Source organism: Convolutriloba macropyga, chromosome 6 (assembly GCF_964194025.1).
Source record: "Convolutriloba macropyga chromosome 6, txConMacr16.3, whole genome shotgun sequence".
Taxonomy (NCBI): Eukaryota; Metazoa; Xenacoelomorpha; order Acoela; family Convolutidae; genus Convolutriloba; species Convolutriloba macropyga.
Genome location: NC_134473.1, coordinates 50,470,559 through 50,490,077, shown reverse-complemented (window position 1 = coordinate 50,490,077; position 19,519 = coordinate 50,470,559). Strand labels below are relative to the sequence as shown.

The 19,519-nt window shown below is 36.3% G+C and overlaps 2 protein-coding genes across 2 annotated transcripts in view; both read left to right on the top strand.

Annotated features, from left to right (window-relative positions):
* Window positions 1–19,519, top strand: part of LOC142341735 (26S proteasome regulatory subunit 10B) — a 400,468-nt gene that overhangs the window by 122,932 nt on the left and 258,017 nt on the right. The window lies entirely within an intron of this gene.
* Window positions 7,976–19,430, top strand: LOC142341734 (uncharacterized). Its single transcript, XM_075392906.1, has 6 exons — window positions 7,976–8,702; window positions 10,752–11,049; window positions 11,505–11,914; window positions 13,161–13,447; window positions 17,230–17,391; window positions 18,731–19,430. Exons 1-6 carry the CDS (start codon window positions 8,264–8,266, stop codon window positions 18,830–18,832), a joined length of 1,698 nt encoding a protein of 565 aa, XP_075249021.1. The 5' UTR covers window positions 7,976–8,263; the 3' UTR covers window positions 18,833–19,430.

Sequence of the window (19,519 nt, the reverse complement as noted above, 5' to 3'; positions counted from 1 at the left end):
TGTTTCTTCTGCAAGAGCTTGTAGGGGCCGAATTGAAAGAAAAGACGAAGAATCAATGCCGTATGTTACCCTGGTCATACGATAAGTTTCAATTGAGTCTGAATTTCGAACTTTCCCAGATAATCGATTGCCATCTTTGTCTTCCTTGTTCAATTCCACTTTTCAGTACATTTTTGCAATGTCAGCAGAAGGTGCTACTTGATGTAGTTGAAATCGAGCAAGTATACTGAAGTGGTCTTTCTGAAAATTTGGTCCAACCATGAGTCTGTCATTAAGAGATGCTCCTGTTGTCGTCTTTGCGGATACGTCGAAAACGACACTCAACTCTGACGTAACGCTTGACTATTTGAACACACAATGATGACAAAGATAGTAGCAGTTTTGACAGGCTTGATAAGTTCTGATGATGGAGCTTCCTCCATGAGTCCGAGTTAAAAGAAATCTTCAATGAACTCTGCGTATCTTTATAAAGGTCGGTTTGTCTTTCGAATGTGAAAAAAAGACAGCGGAGTTGTTTTTTTTTGCTCAATGAAGTTGTTTTTAAAAGGAATTTTCACTTGAAAGCGACCTTTAGGGTTTCTTCTGGTTGTTGTCTTTAAGTGATCATCGCAGCGTCTATCTTCGGTTGTCAAAAACTGCGCTGCTGGAACTTCTCTATTTCCCAAAAACGCTGCAATTATCGGGCTCTGCGGAAACAAAGAAAGTCTGCAAATTGTTTGTATGGGATTTTCTGTCTGCTTCCTTTCAATAACGACCCAAACAAACATTGAGAGCCTATATGCTATTCTACAAATAGATTCTTTTAGTTGATTGTTGCCAATGATTATGTCTTCATAATGAGATGATCCGATCAAGGGGTCAATTGATGACGGCTTGTTGAAGTCTGGGTTAGCAAGCTTCAACTCTTTTACTGTTTCCCATTGGCTGGTGTCAATGAACCGTGATGGCAGATTATTAGTCATTTTTTGTCAAAACGCACTAATATTGACAGCTGACGATCTATTCCTTGAACTTATAAGATGGTCCACGCGACTTTGTTGTCTTGAGCTGTCCCAACTAATCCAAAAACTCTTGTGTTGCTGCTTTTCGTCTTCAATTGTAAGCGTTGTACTGCTGCTTCAGTTATAACGTTGTTTTGTGACAGTGAATCCAGAAGTGCCCTAATTAGAATGGTCCTGCCGTGAACATTGACCGAAAAAAGTGCGGAAAAGTTGCGTGTGCAAATGTCGTGGATTCCCTTTTACTTGGGTTTTTGTCGCTCCATTTCCATTTGGCGCTGTTGCCTCGAGTGCTTGTGCGCGTTCCTCTAAGAAAAAACTTATCTCTGCATACGTCTGAGGTTCCTTGCCCTTGAAAAGAAGCTCCCATTGTTTTCGTGTCTCCGTAAGTAGCTTCACATTGGTCTAGTAGACAAAAATATGTCTTGACTGTTGACTGGTTCAACCAAATTCTGCAACGCAAGTCGATCTTTGTCCATTGCTTTTATTAGGTTTCTTAAGTCTTTGGCATTATCCCTTGTTAGTGATTTATACGAAACGATTAAATGCAGATGTGTGCGAATGATGTACTCTTGATCTCGTATCTGTTTATCAGAGTATTCATAGCAATGTCCAAGTTGTGATTGGTAACTAGTATCGAGGCGAGCAGTTTGGCGGCGTCATCTTTTACAGATGCTTTCAGATACTGCAACTTCTGAATTCCTTGAAGAGAACTGTGGTCGATGACTGCTCCTTTGAATAAATCAAAGAACAAAGTCCTTTCCATATAATTACCGAAAAGACTGGCATATTGAGTTTTGGCAAATTTTTGTTAGCTAAGCTCCCCCTATTATTTGAAAGCATTGAAGTAGGAGCTGTCGACGTATATACTGCTGTTGGTCCCTCAAAACGTTTCGTGAATTGTTTGATTGCATCAATGTTCTGTGAAAGCTTGTCATCAACCTCCTCAGACTCCTGAATGTTATCGTCCAGTGCTTCAGCCTCCGTCAAGTTCTGTTGAAGTCCTTTGTTCAAAGTTACCAGAAAATTCTGCTTTCGTGTTAGAACTGTCGCTATCTGGTTTAACCTGTTGATGTCTGCTTCCGAAATGGTGCCTTGATCTTTGACATGATGTTTTCAGCCTCATTGTTAAACCTTGCAGCAACGCTGCGATGTTATCCTCGAGACTGTTTCTGTTTTTCGAGATTGGACATTTTGACTTGCTGTTACGTTGAGGGTGTCTTTTTCTTGTCTTTGTTGTTGTTCTTTGTTCGTATCTTTTTTGGTTGTCTTTTTCGTGGTCGTTGTTGTGCTGAAAGCTAAAAACACACTAAAAGAACTCAAAATATTGAAAATCGGGGTTCATTCGATCCCTCCTTCAAACAATGCGGCTAATTTGTGCGCGCGAACCTAGTGTTATTACTTCGGGGGAGCAAACCAAAACTAAAAATTTCGAGTTGTCCGCAAGAAAAGAGAGAGACATTGTTTTCCCGAAGTTTCAAAAAAATATATTGTAACCTTGAGATATAGTTCTCCCACTACATAACTTTACCGGGTCCCAGAATTAGGTTAATCAACCTTGTTATGCAAGTTAATCTACTTGTTTAACATGAGGGGGACAAGTTATCTACTGAGGGGGCCGCTTTCAACTTACCCTTTAAATTTCTTCTTTTAGGTTTTTGCTATATTTTTTGAGAGTTATTGCTTTTGGTGCCTAATGTTTTGACTGTTTTATTCTTAAACTATTTGTCGGCGGACCAAATGTTGCCTTCAAACATTAATTGAATCACATGCTTAGAAATGTTTTATAACGATTTATGCTTAAGAATCTCAAGCTCGAAGAGACCAAATGATTTTGATAATATCGTTTGAATTGTGAAACTTTGGTTTCAACACGTGGTTTTTAATCATTTTTTTCCTCATCTTGCTCGGATTGCTTTGCAGGTAATTCTATCAAAATTTCATGTAAATTTTAACAAGAGCTGTTAATAATTAGTTTTTTTTCTGCTCGCTAACAAGCGACAAAGTAGTTGAAGAGCAAGTTGAAACTTTTTTGTCGCGTACGCGATCAAGGTGGGAAATGATATTGCCTCGGCCATAACAACGTACCACTTAAGCGCAACTTCTCTACTTTACCAATTCAATGTCAATTCTATACAAAAACTCACTTTACAGGAGATTTAAGCCAAGCGAGTGATATATGCTGCAGCAACCACGCTCCTGGCTGAGTCAAAAAGATCGAAATCAATCGTCTATTCTCTCAATGAATGGTGGCTGTCTTATTGTGAAGGTTAAAAATGTTTTAATATTGAAATATTATATATCGACTACATATTTTTCGGCTTGCTTTTATGTCGGCTTCCTTGGCGTCCACCCAAGACGCCGTAGTGCAGTTTTTAGGTTAAACACAATGGATGTAAAGAATAATGGCGGGAGTAGTATACCACTGCCTTTTGCTATATCATATAAAAATGCAGTCTGTGAGACTTTTACAGGAACCTTTACACTTTTTTTGGTTTTTTAATGTTTTCCCCGCAAACTGCAATATGAACTTGTTGCATTGGGAGAGAGCACTTCCCAGGTTGAGGTCGCGCTCGAAATCGCCTCTGATCAGACCGTCCCAGACAAGTGGGACCTCTGATCAGACCGTCCCTGACCGAAGTGACCTCTGATCAGACGAGTTCCAGACCATTGTCCAGACGAGTTCCAGACCATTGTCCAGACTAAAGTGCGCTCGAAATGTTGTCCCAGACCATATGCAGGGATGATCTCTGCAGACCTTCAATAACGAAAGTATTGCACAAACATGACAATACATAAAACAATAAGATAAATCAATGAAAAAAAAATTTTCTTAGCAATAAACGAGTCCGTATATCACCCAGGTTAAAGTACCGAAGAGAGTATGTCCATACTGAAGATGAACGAAATGCATGGAATGCTAAATTTTGGGTTAGTGGATTCTTAGAATAGACAAGGATGCTCGGTAATATACGCTCCTACATAATGTGCTGACCCCGCTCATCCACGTTTTTATTTAATTGTCTACCAAATGAGGAAGAGATGGAAAACTTTCAAAATTCCACAAAACAATGTGAAAAATAATGCTGGATTAAGTGAACAAATAATGCTGGACTTCATGGCCGATGAGACTTGCCATTAATGAAAGTAAAAGACATCAACAACAATAAACTTACTAGGAAAAACAGATTCAGAAAAAGTTTTAAAAAATTGTTGATTGATGTAACAGGTTTCATGTTTCTAATGCGATCTTTCTGTCAAGAATATTTGAAAAATCCGACTTATAGAAATTCTTTTAAATTTGAAGAGTTTTATTCGAACCATCTTGGCAGCGTTGATTGTTTTTGTAATCCGCCAAACTTTTTGCTCCCGTTAGATGCTTCAACTAAATGCTTCTTCGTTAACTTTCTCGAAATTTTGTAAAAAAACTTGTAAAGGATTTTGTAAAATTGTGATAGCATTTTGAACCACAACAATTCGGTCTCTTCTTATTTGATCGTTCTGTTTGGTTTATCTTTATCTATGCCCGCTGCTGGCTCAGAACTTGTGACATGAGCCAAGCAATCAAACCAGTACAAAAAAAAATCAGCTGCACAACGAACGAAATTCAAAACTATAATACATTTTAAAATATAGTTCAAATAATTTTCTGCGAAAAGCTCTTAAAAGGTCATTACTAAAACATTGCAAAAAAACTATTCACGGACATCCAAAATAATAGTTGAGCGAACCTGGAATATAAAACGAACACTGAAACTTGTTCCGAAAAGCGTGCACACATGCAGTAATGTGTAAAGTTGCGCAATTACTAATAGGAGTACTCATTTATGTTTACTTTTAGAAGAGGACATCTTTACAAACAATAACTTCTGTATTCTGTCTTAAAGAAGAAATGCATTCTTTCTCATGACAAACTTCGCTCTATGTAGAAACCCGCTTGTGACTAAAACCATCGCCTCTTCTAAGGTCATATATCGATTGAAAGACGTTTTATACACTTCAGACGTTATTACGTGCACTTCGTTTAAATTTTGGAACAAACAAAAGCAACATTTTCGATGTCAAATTTTAAAATTTTTCTGTTCAAAATCTCAAATTGCGTTCTAATTATTTATTCTTTCTTTGAAATGTTCCACTCAGCTCAATTTAAACATCTAAATTATTTTAAGACTTATCGATACTAAAATTTGGTCCATATTTTTTTTATCGGTTTCTTCCGTATTGTTGTTAGCTTTTTGAGTCAATAATTTCATCAGCCAAGTATTAAGCTAGTAGTATTTAAATCAATTTTTGTATTTCCTATTTCAAGGATAATTTTTTCAAAAATTTCTTACAAGGTTTAAACCTTTTTACACTCAAACCATTACACTTTTCAAGACGTGTTCGCGTTTTAATTATCACATTAATGCAAAGCTTTTAATTTCATCAATATGTGGTCAGGTTTAGAAAGTAGGCTGACCATATATCACTTATCATTCGTACTTAATCCTTTCATGAATTTTTAACCTGTTTTGAAAGTCCATTAAAACAATTAATTGATTAAAGTCATTTCATTAATGTGGCGCGTCAAGGATTAGAAATTAATTTTAAATCACAATATTTTCATTCGTCTAAGCTAAAATTATTTTTGGGCATATATATGAAAGGCTATTTACTCAAATCTTATTCGCCTTTACATTTTTACTTTATTGAATTTGCAGCATTAAGCAGCCTGAGGTATTTAGCTGTGAAGTAATTGAACATTGTCCAGACGAGTTCCAGACCATTGTCCAGACTAAAGTGCGCTCGAAATGTTGTCCCAGACCATATGCATGGATGATCTCTGCAGACCTTCAATAACGAAAATATTGCACAAACATGACAATACATAAAACAATAAGATAAATCAATGAAAAAAAAATTTTCTTAGCAATAAACGAGTCCGTATATCACCCAGGTTAAAGTACCGAAGAGAGTATGTCCATACTGAAGATGAACGAAATGCATGGAATGCTAAATTTTGGGTTAGTGGATTCTTAGAATAGACAAGGATGCTCGGTAATATACGCTCCTACATAATGTGCTGACCCCGCTCATCCACGTTTTTATTTAATTGTCTACCAAATGAGGAAGAGATGGAAAACTTTCAAAATTCCACAAAACAATGTGAAAAATAATGCTGGATTAAGTGAACAAATAATGCTGGACTTCATGGCCGATGAGACTTGCCATTAATGAAAGTAAAAGACATCAACAACAATAAACTTACTAGGAAAAACAGATTCAGAAAAAGTTTTAAAAAATTGTTGATTGATGTAACAGGTTTCATGTTTCTAATGCGATCTTTCTGTCAAGAATATTTGAAAATTCCGACTTATAGAAATTCTTTTAAATTTGAAGAGTTTTATTCGAACCATCTTGGCAGCGTTGATTGTTTTTGTAATCCGCCAAACTTTTTGCTCCCGTTAGATGCTTCAACTAAATGCTTCTTCGTTAACTTTCTCGAAATTTTGTAAAAAAACTTGTAAAGGATTTTGTAAAATTGTGATAGCATTTTGAACCACAACAATTCGGTCTCTTCTTATTTGATCGTTCTGTTTGGTTTATCTTTATCTATGCCCGCTGCTGGCTCAGAACTTGTGACATGAGCCAAGCAATCAAACCAGTACAAAAAAAAATCAGCTGCACAACGAACGAAATTCAAAACTATAATACATTTTAAAATATAGTTCAAATAATTTTCTGCGAAAAGCTCTTAAAAGGTCATTACTAAAACATTGCAAAAAAACTATTCACGGACATCCAAAATAATAGTTGAGCGAACCTGGAATATAAAACGAACACTGAAACTTGTTCCGAAAAGCGTGCACACATGCAGTAATGTGTAAAGTTGCGCAATTACTAATAGGAGTACTCATTTATGTTTACTTTTAGAAGAGGACATCTTTACAAACAATAACTTCTGTATTCTGTCTTAAAGAAGAAATGCATTCTTTCTCATGACAAACTTCGCTCTATGTAGAAACCCGCTTGTGACTAAAACCATCGCCTCTTCTAAGGTCATATATCGATTGAAAGACGTTTTATACACTTCAGACGTTATTACGTGCACTTCGTTTAAATTTTGGAACAAACAAAAGCAACATTTTCGATGTCAAATTTTAAAATTTTTCTGTTCAAAATCTCAAATTGCGTTCTAATTATTTATTCTTTCTTTGAAATGTTCCACTCAGCTCAATTTAAACATCTAAATTATTTTAAGACTTATCGATACTAAAATTTGGTCCATATTTTTTTTATCGGTTTCTTCCGTATTGTTGTTAGCTTTTTGAGTCAATAATTTCATCAGCCAAGTATTAAGCTAGTAGTATTCGGCTTTAAATCAATTTTTGTATTTCCTATTTCAAGGATAATTTTTTCAAAAATTTCTTACAAGGTTTAAACCTTTTTACACTCAAACCATTACACTTTTCAAGACGTGTTCGCGTTTTAATTATCACATTAATGCAAAGCTTTTAATTTCATCAATATGTGGTCAGGTTTAGAAAGTAGGCTGACCATATATCACTTATCATTCGTACTTAATCCTTTCATGAATTTTTAACCTGTTTTGAAAGTCCATTAAAACAATTAATTGATTAAAGTCATTTCATTAATGTGGCGCGTCAAGGATTAGAAATTAATTTTAAATCACAATATTTTCATTCGTCTAAGCTAAAATTATTTTTGGGCATATATATGAAAGGCTATTTACTCAAATCTTATTCGCCTTTACATTTTTACTTTATTGAATTTGCAGCATTAAGCAGCCTGAGGTATTTAGCTGTGAAGTAATTGAAAATAACTCACCTTTTGAACGGGTATTTTAACACAGGAAAGCAATTTGCCTCAGCCAATCAAATCGCCCTATTTTGGTCAACTGTTGCGATTCGCTACCTTTGCATCAACAGAAGAAACTGCACTAAGAAAGCCCCATTTTCAAGTTAAATCCCCTCTAATCACATCAACATTCGCCAAAACTTCACCAGAAAATTGAATAAAAATTATTGTTTTTCTATACAGATTTGACAATATTGACACTCTTAGGAAAAATTTGAAAAAAAATCATTTGCAACCTTTCCAGCAATGTTTTCAACCAACAGAGCTTTTTGCTGTCAATAAAATTAAAAACAACTCAAAGCTGAAGTTTTCTAAGTTTTGATTACTCCAGACCCAAATTTTACAAACCAACTAAACAAAATCAAAAATAAATCTGAACGTTCTAGTCAGAACTTATTTCAATATTCATGGTTATCTCCCACCTTTTCCAACCAAACTTTTCCATGGATTTCGATTCATTTATTCCACCCATTCCTCCAAACTTCACAACTCCGGGCTCACCGGCTTTAGCGCCCCCCTCGTCGCAAATTCTGTTTCCCCCCGTCAACCCATCAGCCCACAATCTACCGCCTCCCTTCGGGTGCCCTGGGATACCCCCGCCCTGCCCCAAGAAAGAGAGCATTCCGACCCCTCCTCTGGGTGCTCAACAATCGCAGTGCGGCGACGTCACAAGTATTTCAGCCTCTACTTCTTCATCATCATCATCACTACAATCATCATCATCATCATCAGCTTCAGCGGCGCTTTCGTCGACTGCTCACTTAGCCGACAGTTTAAACAGCAACAACAGCACCATTAATGGCGGAAGAAGCCTTGATGACTTATCAAACCAATCTATATCAAACAGTAAGTCATAAGTCATACAGTCCCCCCCCCCCCCCCCAGCCACTTTAGATCTCGACTTACGAAAAGACCCAAAAATTCAATTTGCGTGGCGTAGCATTAGCTAAGACTGCAAATAAAATTATAATTTTAGGCCGTTAGTCATTTTGTAGAAAATCGCATCAGTTGAATTTGATGAATTAAGTTTGAAGATTCGTTTGAAAAATAGGCTTTTTCAAATTTATATACACTGTATGTTATTCGCAGAGGCATTGCAAAAAACGAAAACTTTTTCCACTGAAAATTCAATAACAGTACAATTGATATTTGTAAGATATTGGAGTTGGTTGATCAGCTGCCACTTTCAAAACGATATATTAAAGCTTTAATCCTTAAACAAGGAATTATCACAAAATACTTGATAAGGCGTGAGCATTTAGGCATGAAATTAATAAAGAATATAGTTCTCTTAAAACTTTATAGCTTGCGCACAAAAAAAACAACATCAAGTCATTCGATGTTGGGTAAATGGTCAACCGCCATTTTGTTACCATTTCACCAAAAGAGCCAAATATTGGAAGTCAATTGACTAACAATAAACAAAATTTGGTTTCATTAAACCTTCATTATCAATTAACTAATTTTCCCAATATCATCGCTTTTAAAATAAACTATATCGTAGAATAGTTCCGTCTATCACGCAAATTCGCCCACCCGGGTCTAGGTTTTTCATTACTAAAAAAATTGGTTGGGCTTTCCCCCAAACCGTGTCCAACCCATATTTTGCTACATATGCCAGACGTATGAAATCGAGTATTTTTTGAAAGAAACGCAAAACTTTAAGATGTGTATTTTCCACCATCGTGCATTTTCCAAGAATACTCTTTAATTTTCAAAAACCAGAAATTTTAAATACATGTCAGGAATTAAGTTCTTATTATCTTAGGAGCTCGATGATTGAGGCTTTTTTTATTCACTTTAGTGTTGCTCAAGCATTATTAGCATGAAAAATCATCTTTACGCAACTGGGGCGAGGTAGCAAATGGGCGAGTAGGGGCGTTGGCTAGCAGTAAAGAGATCACATTGTCAATTCATACATGTCACTGATTACGTCATAAGATTTTCAAATTTTGAAAAGCACTTTTTCAATCAATTGTTAACCTTAATTGTAGAAATTTTTTTAAGTATGACGAAAAATGAAATTTAGGCACCAATTTAACGTTGAAAAAGGAGAATACTTTTTAAAATCACAATTGTTCTTTTTTTCTAATTTCATAAAACTCTAATCTCATGATTTTGTTTTCCCCTATACTTTGGCTTTGATGTGTGTTTATGAAGTGTTGTGTCGGCTCATTGTTTACTCGATTAATCCGACTATTGAGAAAGGTAAACAATAGTAAACACCTTAGGCGGGGAACAGAGCAAACACAGGTCAATTGGGCGTTGTTTGTCTATCGAGACAGTTTAACACTTGACAATTGATCGGGTAAACAAAACTGGTCAAACATTTAGTCGTGAAATAATCCCCAAAACTGATTGAGACTTGCAAAAGTGTATTAGATGAATGGATTGTGAAAGCTGCCGTTGTTTATTGTTGGTTTTAATAACCCTTTGAAATTAGCCATTAATAATTTCTACGGTTCAATTAAACGTAGGATGCAAAAACTTAAAAGGTCGTCAGCCTGTTATTTAAACTTCGATTCCCAGACAGTCAAATTGAGTTTTGTATAACAGAACTATAATATCGATAAGCCGTAAATACATTTCAATTACTCATTTTCTTCGAAAAATTTTTGTTTATGGCTTCTTTGAATGCCTTCGATTTTTTTTCAATCATTATCAACTATAGTTTTAGAGTCCTTTTTGCTTGTAGAAACATCAAACAAAGTCCAATTTCGAATATTGAGAATTTCCTTATTTGGGCTGTCGCGATGATCAAATTTTGACCCACAGAAATTAATGTGGGTCAGAAATTAATCACATGAAACTGAATTGATCGCAATATTCACAACGTATCGGAGTTGTTCCAAGATCCACTCAATCAAAACCTCAAAAATGTCTGTTGTTTTTTAGAATCTCCCTTCAACCAGGACCTCGCCTGTGATAACAGCGAGAACATCAATGCGAACAGTAACAGCAGCAGCACCCATTGTATCTCGCCGCCCTCTATCGGTGGTGGAGGAGGTGAGAAAGCGCCCAAGTGCATTGGCTGCAACCAGCCAATCCTGGACCAGTTTATCCTGAGAGTGGCTCCGGATCTGGAGTGGCATGCGAGCTGTCTAAAGTGCAACCAGTGTGCCACAGTGCTGGATGAGCGACAGACTTGTTACTTGAAAGACGGCAAGCCATACTGCAAACTGGATTATATCAGGTTGAGGTTTGGTCACCACAGAAATTTCATCCTTGGTTTGGTGAATCAAATGAGATTTCGCTTTTTTAGTTTAAGTTAAAAATCCTGGAAATCTTATTTTAAGCCCTAAATGCTTAAACCCCTGAATTTGTTTTTTTTTCACGCTGAAAATGATTGAGTTATTTTTCTATCACACACAAACTTTTGCTTAGTTCTTATAAACTTGCAATTTATTAACCTCAATAAGCTACATGCCGCTTCTATGGATTGTAGTACTTATGTAATGCGGCAATATTTTCATTACCACTTAGATTTTAAAAAACACTCGTAAACGCTTCGAACTCATTACTAGATATTTCACTGTTTTTTTATATATATATATATATATATATATATATATTTCTTGGTTCACTTTACAAGTTTGAGAAACGATAAAATCAGATGTTATAAATTTATAACCACTTTGTTATTTGCAGACTATTCAGCATCAGATGTGGCAAATGTGACCAACCATTTGAGAAGACAGATCGAGTCATGAGGACTATGAACAAGGTGTACCACGTAGACTGTTTCTCTTGCAACGTCTGCTTCAAACAACTTCTACCAGGCGACGAGTATGCTATCAGAGAAGACCTCATCTTCTGCAGAGAAGACATGGTCGAGCTCATGGCCCAATCGACCGAAAACCACCCGACCGACCCTCAAAACCGAACGTGCGAGAACCCCACGCCCGAGTCCCGACTTAGCGATGGGTGTAGTCCGAAGAACCCTAACATGACCAAATATGGAAGTATGAACAACCCGAGTGGCGTTAGTCCAAACTCTACGCTTTCGTTGAGCACGACTCACGATTTGGATAGAGACGACAAAATCATATTTTCACCAGGTAATTGTCCTTAGTAATGGTAATGGTATACTTTCACCTGATAACTTTTCCAGGCATGTCAGCTCCTGTTAGATGGGGCTAAAAAGTGACATATTTATCTAGGGTGTCTTAATCTTGTACCATAATAATTTGATTCAGCTCCCTAAATAGTATGAGTGGTCTAAGCTCTACATCCACAAATATCAATTTCTACAGCAGCTAAAATAAAGTTGGGTCTACTTTTTCAATCATTATGCAAATCTTAACAAGCTGCCTAATGCATCCCTGATAATGATATCATTTCAGTAACACTTTGACTTTTCTGCGAGGCTAGAATGTTTTTGAGAGATTTATATTTCAGATATTGGGCGCATTTAACTCTTAATTTTCAGAATTTAACAAGATGCACCAGAACAAGAAACTTTATGCGTTGAAAGTTGCGTTTCGCATTGTACAAATATTTTCATTCTTAAAGTCTTCGCTTCGCCATTTTCTGGACCCTTTTGTGCAACTGGCTTTTGTTCAGAGCAGGGCTCTAACAATTGAAATAGGCGGTCCAAGCTAAGGATAAGTTTCCCATTACAAAGTACCGTTTTTATAATTTAATTTTCCCTCATAATAACTTGTTAATAACTTGTTCTTGCCTATAGTGAAAGAGACACGCCTACATGTTATGTGTGGAGTAGTAGTAATAATGGGAAGGGGAGAAAATGATCCTGATTAAATTTGTATAATACTCTGTACTTCATACCATAAGTATATACAAGTCCACTGAATCTACAGAGCGTACTACAGTCTTTCAGTTGCAAAAATAGCACGAATTGTATAATTAGATAAACCGGCGTGGAGATAATTGGTTTATTGTCCTGGAGTTAACATATATGGACCCTCATTCTTTTATTCTGTGAGGTAGTGGTGAAGTAATGCATACTTCCAAAAGAATTTGAAGTTGAGAAGTTTTAATTTCAAAGTTTTAAACTTTTCGCAATTGAAAATTGAATAATGTTGTAGTTTGAATGCCAGCTTATATGAGCACGAAATTTAATTAAACAATTAGTTTTGCGGCTAAATATTATTTATTTTGCTGAATGCCTAATGTTGGCTCGAACAAAATTCGTCTATTTACAAAAAAAAAGAACCAACATATTTCTTAAGAAGTTTCCATAGAGCATGAGAAAATTTGAAAAACACTTCTTCGACAAAACATGGCATAAACGGTTTTGTATATTGTAATCTATTTGTCCAATACTGATTCAATATATTTCAGATGATAAATCATCAAGCTGCAAAGACTCTCTGCGAGGTGAGAAACATCGAAGCAAAGACGGGTCCAAACCCACCCGTATTCGCACAGTTCTCAATGAGAAACAACTTCACACCCTTCGCACCTGCTACAACGCCAACCCCCGCCCAGATGCCCTGATGAGGGAACAACTGGTGGAGATGACTGGGCTCAGTCCAAGGGTTATCCGGGTCTGGTTCCAGAACAAACGCTGCAAGGACAAGAAGAGAAGCATCGCTATCAAACAGATGCACCAATTACAAGCTGAAAAGGTATGAGTTACAAGCAATGAAATTAATAAAGGATAAGGGAGGAGAGGATAAGGGGGGGGGGGGGGTAAAAGGAAAACAAAACAATTCTCGCCAAATCAGAAAAAAACTTGCCCAAAATGCAGGTTCGGCACTGCTTATTTAAAGCTATTATAATTTACGTTTGCGTTTTTATTTTTCAAAGTATCAATGCAAATTGAATTGAAGACCTGAGCGAGCAGTAAAATTTCAAATTTTGGCAACTAAGAAGTATTTTCTTTTTGTTAGGTTTTTTAAATTGCGGTTGTCGTAAGCGCGCTCTTCAATTTGTTCAAGTTACGTTACAAAAAGCGGTCACCACAACGTGAAAACAAATCAATTCATTCAACTGACCACTAATTTTCAAATCGATAGCCGCAATCCCCTACATTGAGGCGTTTCAGTGCATCGCCGTACAATTTGAAGTCTGCCCTTATAAATTTCAGTCAAATTCAGGCCATGTTCTAGATTACAATCTTGAAACATGTACACAACTTAACAATGTTTTTCTTTAAGGAACGCAGGCTACTATTATTTTAATGCATGCATGTGTGTATAGAAACGGGTTGCTCATGTGAGAGCTAAGGGGTTGTAATAGTTAAGTTAGTTAGTAGTAGTTAACAGTGGATAAGTCTTCGCGTAAGCCTTATCGATTTCGCTACATCCTGGTTAGATTACCGGCAGTTGCAATATTTACTACGAATTCCAACAGGAAATAAATACTCTCCGGTTGCTTTTTTAAAGAGCTCTTTCAAGCGCTCTCTGCGAATATTTGACAATTAATTCACATGAAAAATTTCACATATTTGGCCGGAAATGAAGAATAGTGAACAAACAAAACAAATATGAACTACTGTTACTTGTCTGACGTTTCTTTCTATGATAACGTAGGACATTCAATAATGTATAACGACTATTTCATTTTCCATTGAAAACACAAAAAAAAACACAAAATACTTAAATTGTTGTTTTTTTAATAATTAAATGCTAAATCACCATCTAAGTTACTTCAGAAACTCAGTAAGCTATATTACATTGAAAAAGCCATGTCCTAAAAATGGAAGAAAAACTATTTATTCGAAAAAACTTTGATCCACCAACTATCACTCAGTAAGATAAATAATGAACAATGTAAGATGACATTAAAAAATTCAATATTTTAACAATTTGTGCATTGGCAAAATAATTTTCACAGAAATTTCCTTTTTTGAATTCAATAATATACAAGCATATGCGTTAAATAAACAATAAAAAACGATGCAGTGGTAGTGAGAGCGTCCGTGCAAATCGGTGCTGCTTGGTGGTGGTGGTGGTGGTAGTGGTGGTGGTGGGGGGGGGGGGGGGGGGAGGGTTGAAGGGTGAGAGGGCATTGTTGGTTACCTTGGCTGATTGTGTTGATTGGACATGTGAGTACAGGTGTGTTAGTCTGTGAAGAGGCCGAGTGTTTCCACTGATTGGGGGCCACTCTGACAGGTAGTGTCAAATAATTCCATATTCCACCCCCACCCCTCTCTCCCTTCGCCCCTACCAGCCAACACCTTTATATGCACATATTTTCATGAATAATGCGTACACTGTCTTATAAACACGTAAGAAAAATGCTTAAAAAGTTGAATATCAGAATGTATATTTGTTAGTTGCTGTAGAAAAATTAAAACAATATGTTGCATGCCTTTTATAGGTTATTTTTTCGGTTAGTATTTCAGTTTATTATTTCGACTTTAATTGTTACCGTCTGCTGAAAATGTTTAACATGTTTCATATGAAGAAATTTTCACATTTGACATTTGCACAATTTTTTCTCATTTCATATTTTTTACTTGTAGAAATGTTCACTCCTTTTTCGTATTTTAAAATTTTACATGGAGAAAATTCACATTTTACATTTTAAAATGTGAAAACGTCGAAGATAGTTAATCTTAACTTTCAAAAAGAACGTAATTCAAGAAAAATGAGAATTTTTGGTAACCAAGTTTTGTGAAACTATTTAAGAAAATACTATCGACTGGAATTTCGTAATTTATTGACTGGAATAAAAATACTTCGTTTGTTTTTTTTCGCATTTCTGCGAAAAAACGGTGCGTGTTAATTTCGTATATTACATGTTCATATCTTTCGTTGCACTTTAATATGTATGGTTATATAGCTTTAAAACATGAAGACAGAAAAGTTCCCATTCATTTTTCAGCAATCTTTGTTCGACTAGTAAACGATGAATAGATTGATAACGATAGATAGATAACAGAGAACTAGGACACAGCCGCACATGAACAAACTCTCGGCGGGATTCCCCATAACCCTCTACAGAGCAGGATTTCCTGCCACATAGATAACCTCCCCTTACAATCCCAGCCCCCCCCCCCCTCTCCCTCAGTACTTCACCCACCCACTCACTGTATTTTCATTCAATTTTACTATAACCCAATAAATATTCTACATTGGAACAATTCCCACGTCTACTTTTCAGTAATCTGGCGAAGACAAGTTTTCGCTGAACGCTGTTTTATCACTGCGCATTGTTGACTTGTGACTGAACAGAATAGACAACTATGGATTCCACGGTTATCAGTACTGTTCAGTTATGAATTTATTACTCAGTAATGAACATTTGTTAAAACTGTATTCAAAAGAAAGTGTTCGGCATAATACTGAAAAAGAAACAATTTTGAATCTCTGCACAATTACCCCCCCCCCCCCCCCCCCCCTGTAGTATAAAAGGGGGATATTATCAAATATGAGTAAAATTAAACAATTATTGATCAATCGGTGACAAGAATGCATTTTCCAGAAAGTTTTATTGCTCGATATGCCATTAAATCGAAAGACCATAAAACGAAAAGTTCACTAAATTGTAGAAAATTTGTTGAAGTTCACTAAAGACCTTTGCGGCTTTGACACAAATGTTGAAATTTTATAAAGAAGGCTTATATTTCGTATTAATAACATATTTCACAAAATTTGCGTTTATATTGATTTGACATCGAATATAAACTTGTTGAAGTGATTTCAAAGTCAAAAAAGATTTCCGCTCTTCACAATTTTTGATGTCACTCATTCACGCGTTAAAAGGAGCTGCAAAAAGCGTACAATGAAACGAGATGAATCATTAAATTATGGGTATTGATATCTCTGTGTGAAGACAACTATCACGGTGCAGGATAGGGAGCGCATTGTTTTGCAATTTCCTCTCTCATTCGAACAAATTCACTGGGGGCCTTCCGAGTTCAGACATCCGGGTCTGAATGCCATTGACTGAATTAAACTATTTCCGTCTATGAGGAATTAACAGCTCGACTGGTGGGCTAATAGACACGTGTCTTAGGGTTCATTAAAACAATCTCTTTGTTTACGACAAACTCGTGCCTATGTCACAAAATTTCAAAGCAATTTGAAGAGTTTAAGTTTAATATAACTTCTTGCAAAGCTAGATTTAGCTTCGAGCATTTCAGCAAAGAACTTGGTCACAACTATCACTTTTCGGCTACAACCAAAAAGTGCCAAAAATGATTGAAAAAATTAGCTGAAATCTGTAACCCATCAAATCCTTTTCCGCAACAACTATCTACTTCGGCACAGAATAGGTCCATAAATAAGAAAACTTTTAATCCCTGAAATAATAAATTGTAATCACAATTCCCAATTCAAAGTACGTTAAGGAATTTATGATCGAAAACAAAACATTATGTTGCTTACCTTGTTTCAAAAGTTTTGCTGGGGAAAACAGATGCAATATATTGAAGAGTATTAAAATTTTGTTTCTGTTTCAGAATATCAGTGGACTCAATGGCGTCCCGATGGTGGCTGGCAGTCCCATGAGGCACGACCCTGTTCTCGATGGCCAGTTCCCGCCCTACCCCCACCCACCTCCTCCCTTTGGCCTACCACCTCACCACGCACCACACCCCAACGAAATGGACCCAACTTACATGGTAAGTTCCGATAATCTTCAATTTGATTCAGCAGCTATATGACGTCATACACGCCAATGCATTAATTTTCGAATGCTCCGCTGAAAATCAATGTTGAAAATACCTTAAGGTTGCTATCCTTTATCACAAACTTTGCTCTGAAATTCCCGATGTCACACATCGTACTAACACACAAAGTATCAAAAACTCGTGGCACCAGAATGTGCAGGTTCCAGTCTCGGTGTGTTTAGAGGGGGGGGGGGGGAGGTGGTGATGGGGCTAGCGTTCAGATATTGGAGAACACAAGAGCCAGTAGTTAATATTTAAAAACGGCTAACTCGCCAATTTTTATAATTCGCCCACTTGTTATTCAATTTGAAAAGACTTTGTTCCCTTCAATTAGTCTCAAATTACCCCAGGATATCATTAACTCTGATAGAGTGACCCAATCTTAATAAAAGCAGCATCGCCGATTTTGTTGATAAACCCTGCAACAAGTCTGTTCACTCTGCATCAGAGGATGAAAAGACAACGCAAGATTAGGTTTCCAATAAAACACAAATTTTCGTCTATCAAGACTATCAACAATGGCCTCCATCCGTTTTGTTTAACTTCCTTAGTTAAGGTCTTAATTATTATTACGCGCGCGCTTTTTAGCCAATTTATTTGGAAACGGAATTGGAATGACGGGATGTGAGACCAGATTTGTCGCTCTATTGAGCGGAAATTTGGCTAATTTTTTCCAAATCATAAATGAAAATTCTCCACAACTCAACAGAATTGTAATTAATGAAATGCTTTCAACTTTTTTCAAACGAAATAAGACATTTGCTGATGGCAATTGAATACAGCTAAACTTGACAACTTTCAATCACGTATAGAGGCAACATATTAATTCTAAGTCCGTGATTAGTGACTTTATATTTTGCTTTTCATTAAAACCGTTTTAAAGCAAGTTGTCTTGTTGCTTTTGTAGTTCATCACCGAGGTAAAATCATTGAAAAAACGTTCCGATTTTACTCCATTTCATCCTATTTATGTTCATGTCTATTGCTGACCAAGTCAATATTTCCGATAACGTAGCAATATCAACTCTCCATCAAATCATCACTTTCCATTTTATGTTGATGTATGTCAAGAATCGAACATTTCATTCATTTAATTCTAGAATTTGATTCAAAGATTAACTGAACGGTTTCAGCAATAACAGTTGTCATTCATTTGACAAAGAAGATTTCTATAATATTGTTGTTTTTTTTTCAATTTTGAGTCTCACCACTGTGCCGTTCCGGTGGTGGATGCTCTAAAGGGAAATGTGATCAATGTTAGATAACACTAGAACCAACCCGTGTTCTTTCAGATGGCCTTCGACAACGGAGGTGGACCTGGATCAGTGATCTCTGACGGATGCCTCGGATCCCCGACTGGCAGCGACTGCTCACTTTCCCTTTCCTCAGACTAACAGCCACTATTTCATATTCCGCAGACCAACCCCCTTGATACGTCTATTATGTCCGACACGTGATCCATACTTTGACTTTTGACTCCCATCAAACCCTTCACTGGACTCCAACATACATGGTGCCAATCGTTCAAATTGACGATACAAAGTATGATGACAGCAAGGTTTCCAAAGTCAAGCATTAACATTTGCAATGAACATAACAATCATTGGACCAATTGCCCTATCCAAGACTTCGTTCCATTTTAAAATAAAACCTTTTAGGAACGACGAATCTGGGCACAGCATACTTCTCAGAACGCAACTCTGAACAATATCACAGCATTGACCAAAATCCCCAACTATCATTTCGATTGTATATTTCTACGACTGAATGTACATCATTCTATCAACTGCGCTTACATACATTCCTTCAAAACTGACTACTTGTATACCTTCAGCTTACGTTATCATTTTTAAGCCTCCAAATGTCATCAAAATCAAAACTCAAAAAAATTATTCCTTTTATGACCAAATTTTTTTATCAATTTCGAACTAATACTCTTCATTTCTTGTCCTCAAGCAATTAAAGTCAATCCATTTTATGTTTTAGATTATATTGCAGAGATAATTTAATTGCTGTAAATATATGATTTAGTAAATATTCCAATTTACTTTTTCAGAAAAAAATAGTCCTTTTTACTAAGC

Excerpts from the sequence above, each read along its gene's own strand:
- LOC142341734 (XM_075392906.1), top strand. The coding sequence starts at position 8,264 with ATGGTTATCTCCCACCTTTTCCAACCAAACTTTTCCATGGATTTCGAT. Across the intron at positions 11,915-13,160 it reads CAAAATCATATTTTCACCAG|ATGATAAATCATCAAGCTGC; the intron begins GTAATTGTCCTT and ends AATATATTTCAG. Across the intron at positions 13,448-17,229 it reads ACCAATTACAAGCTGAAAAG|AATATCAGTGGACTCAATGG; the intron begins GTATGAGTTACA and ends TTTCTGTTTCAG.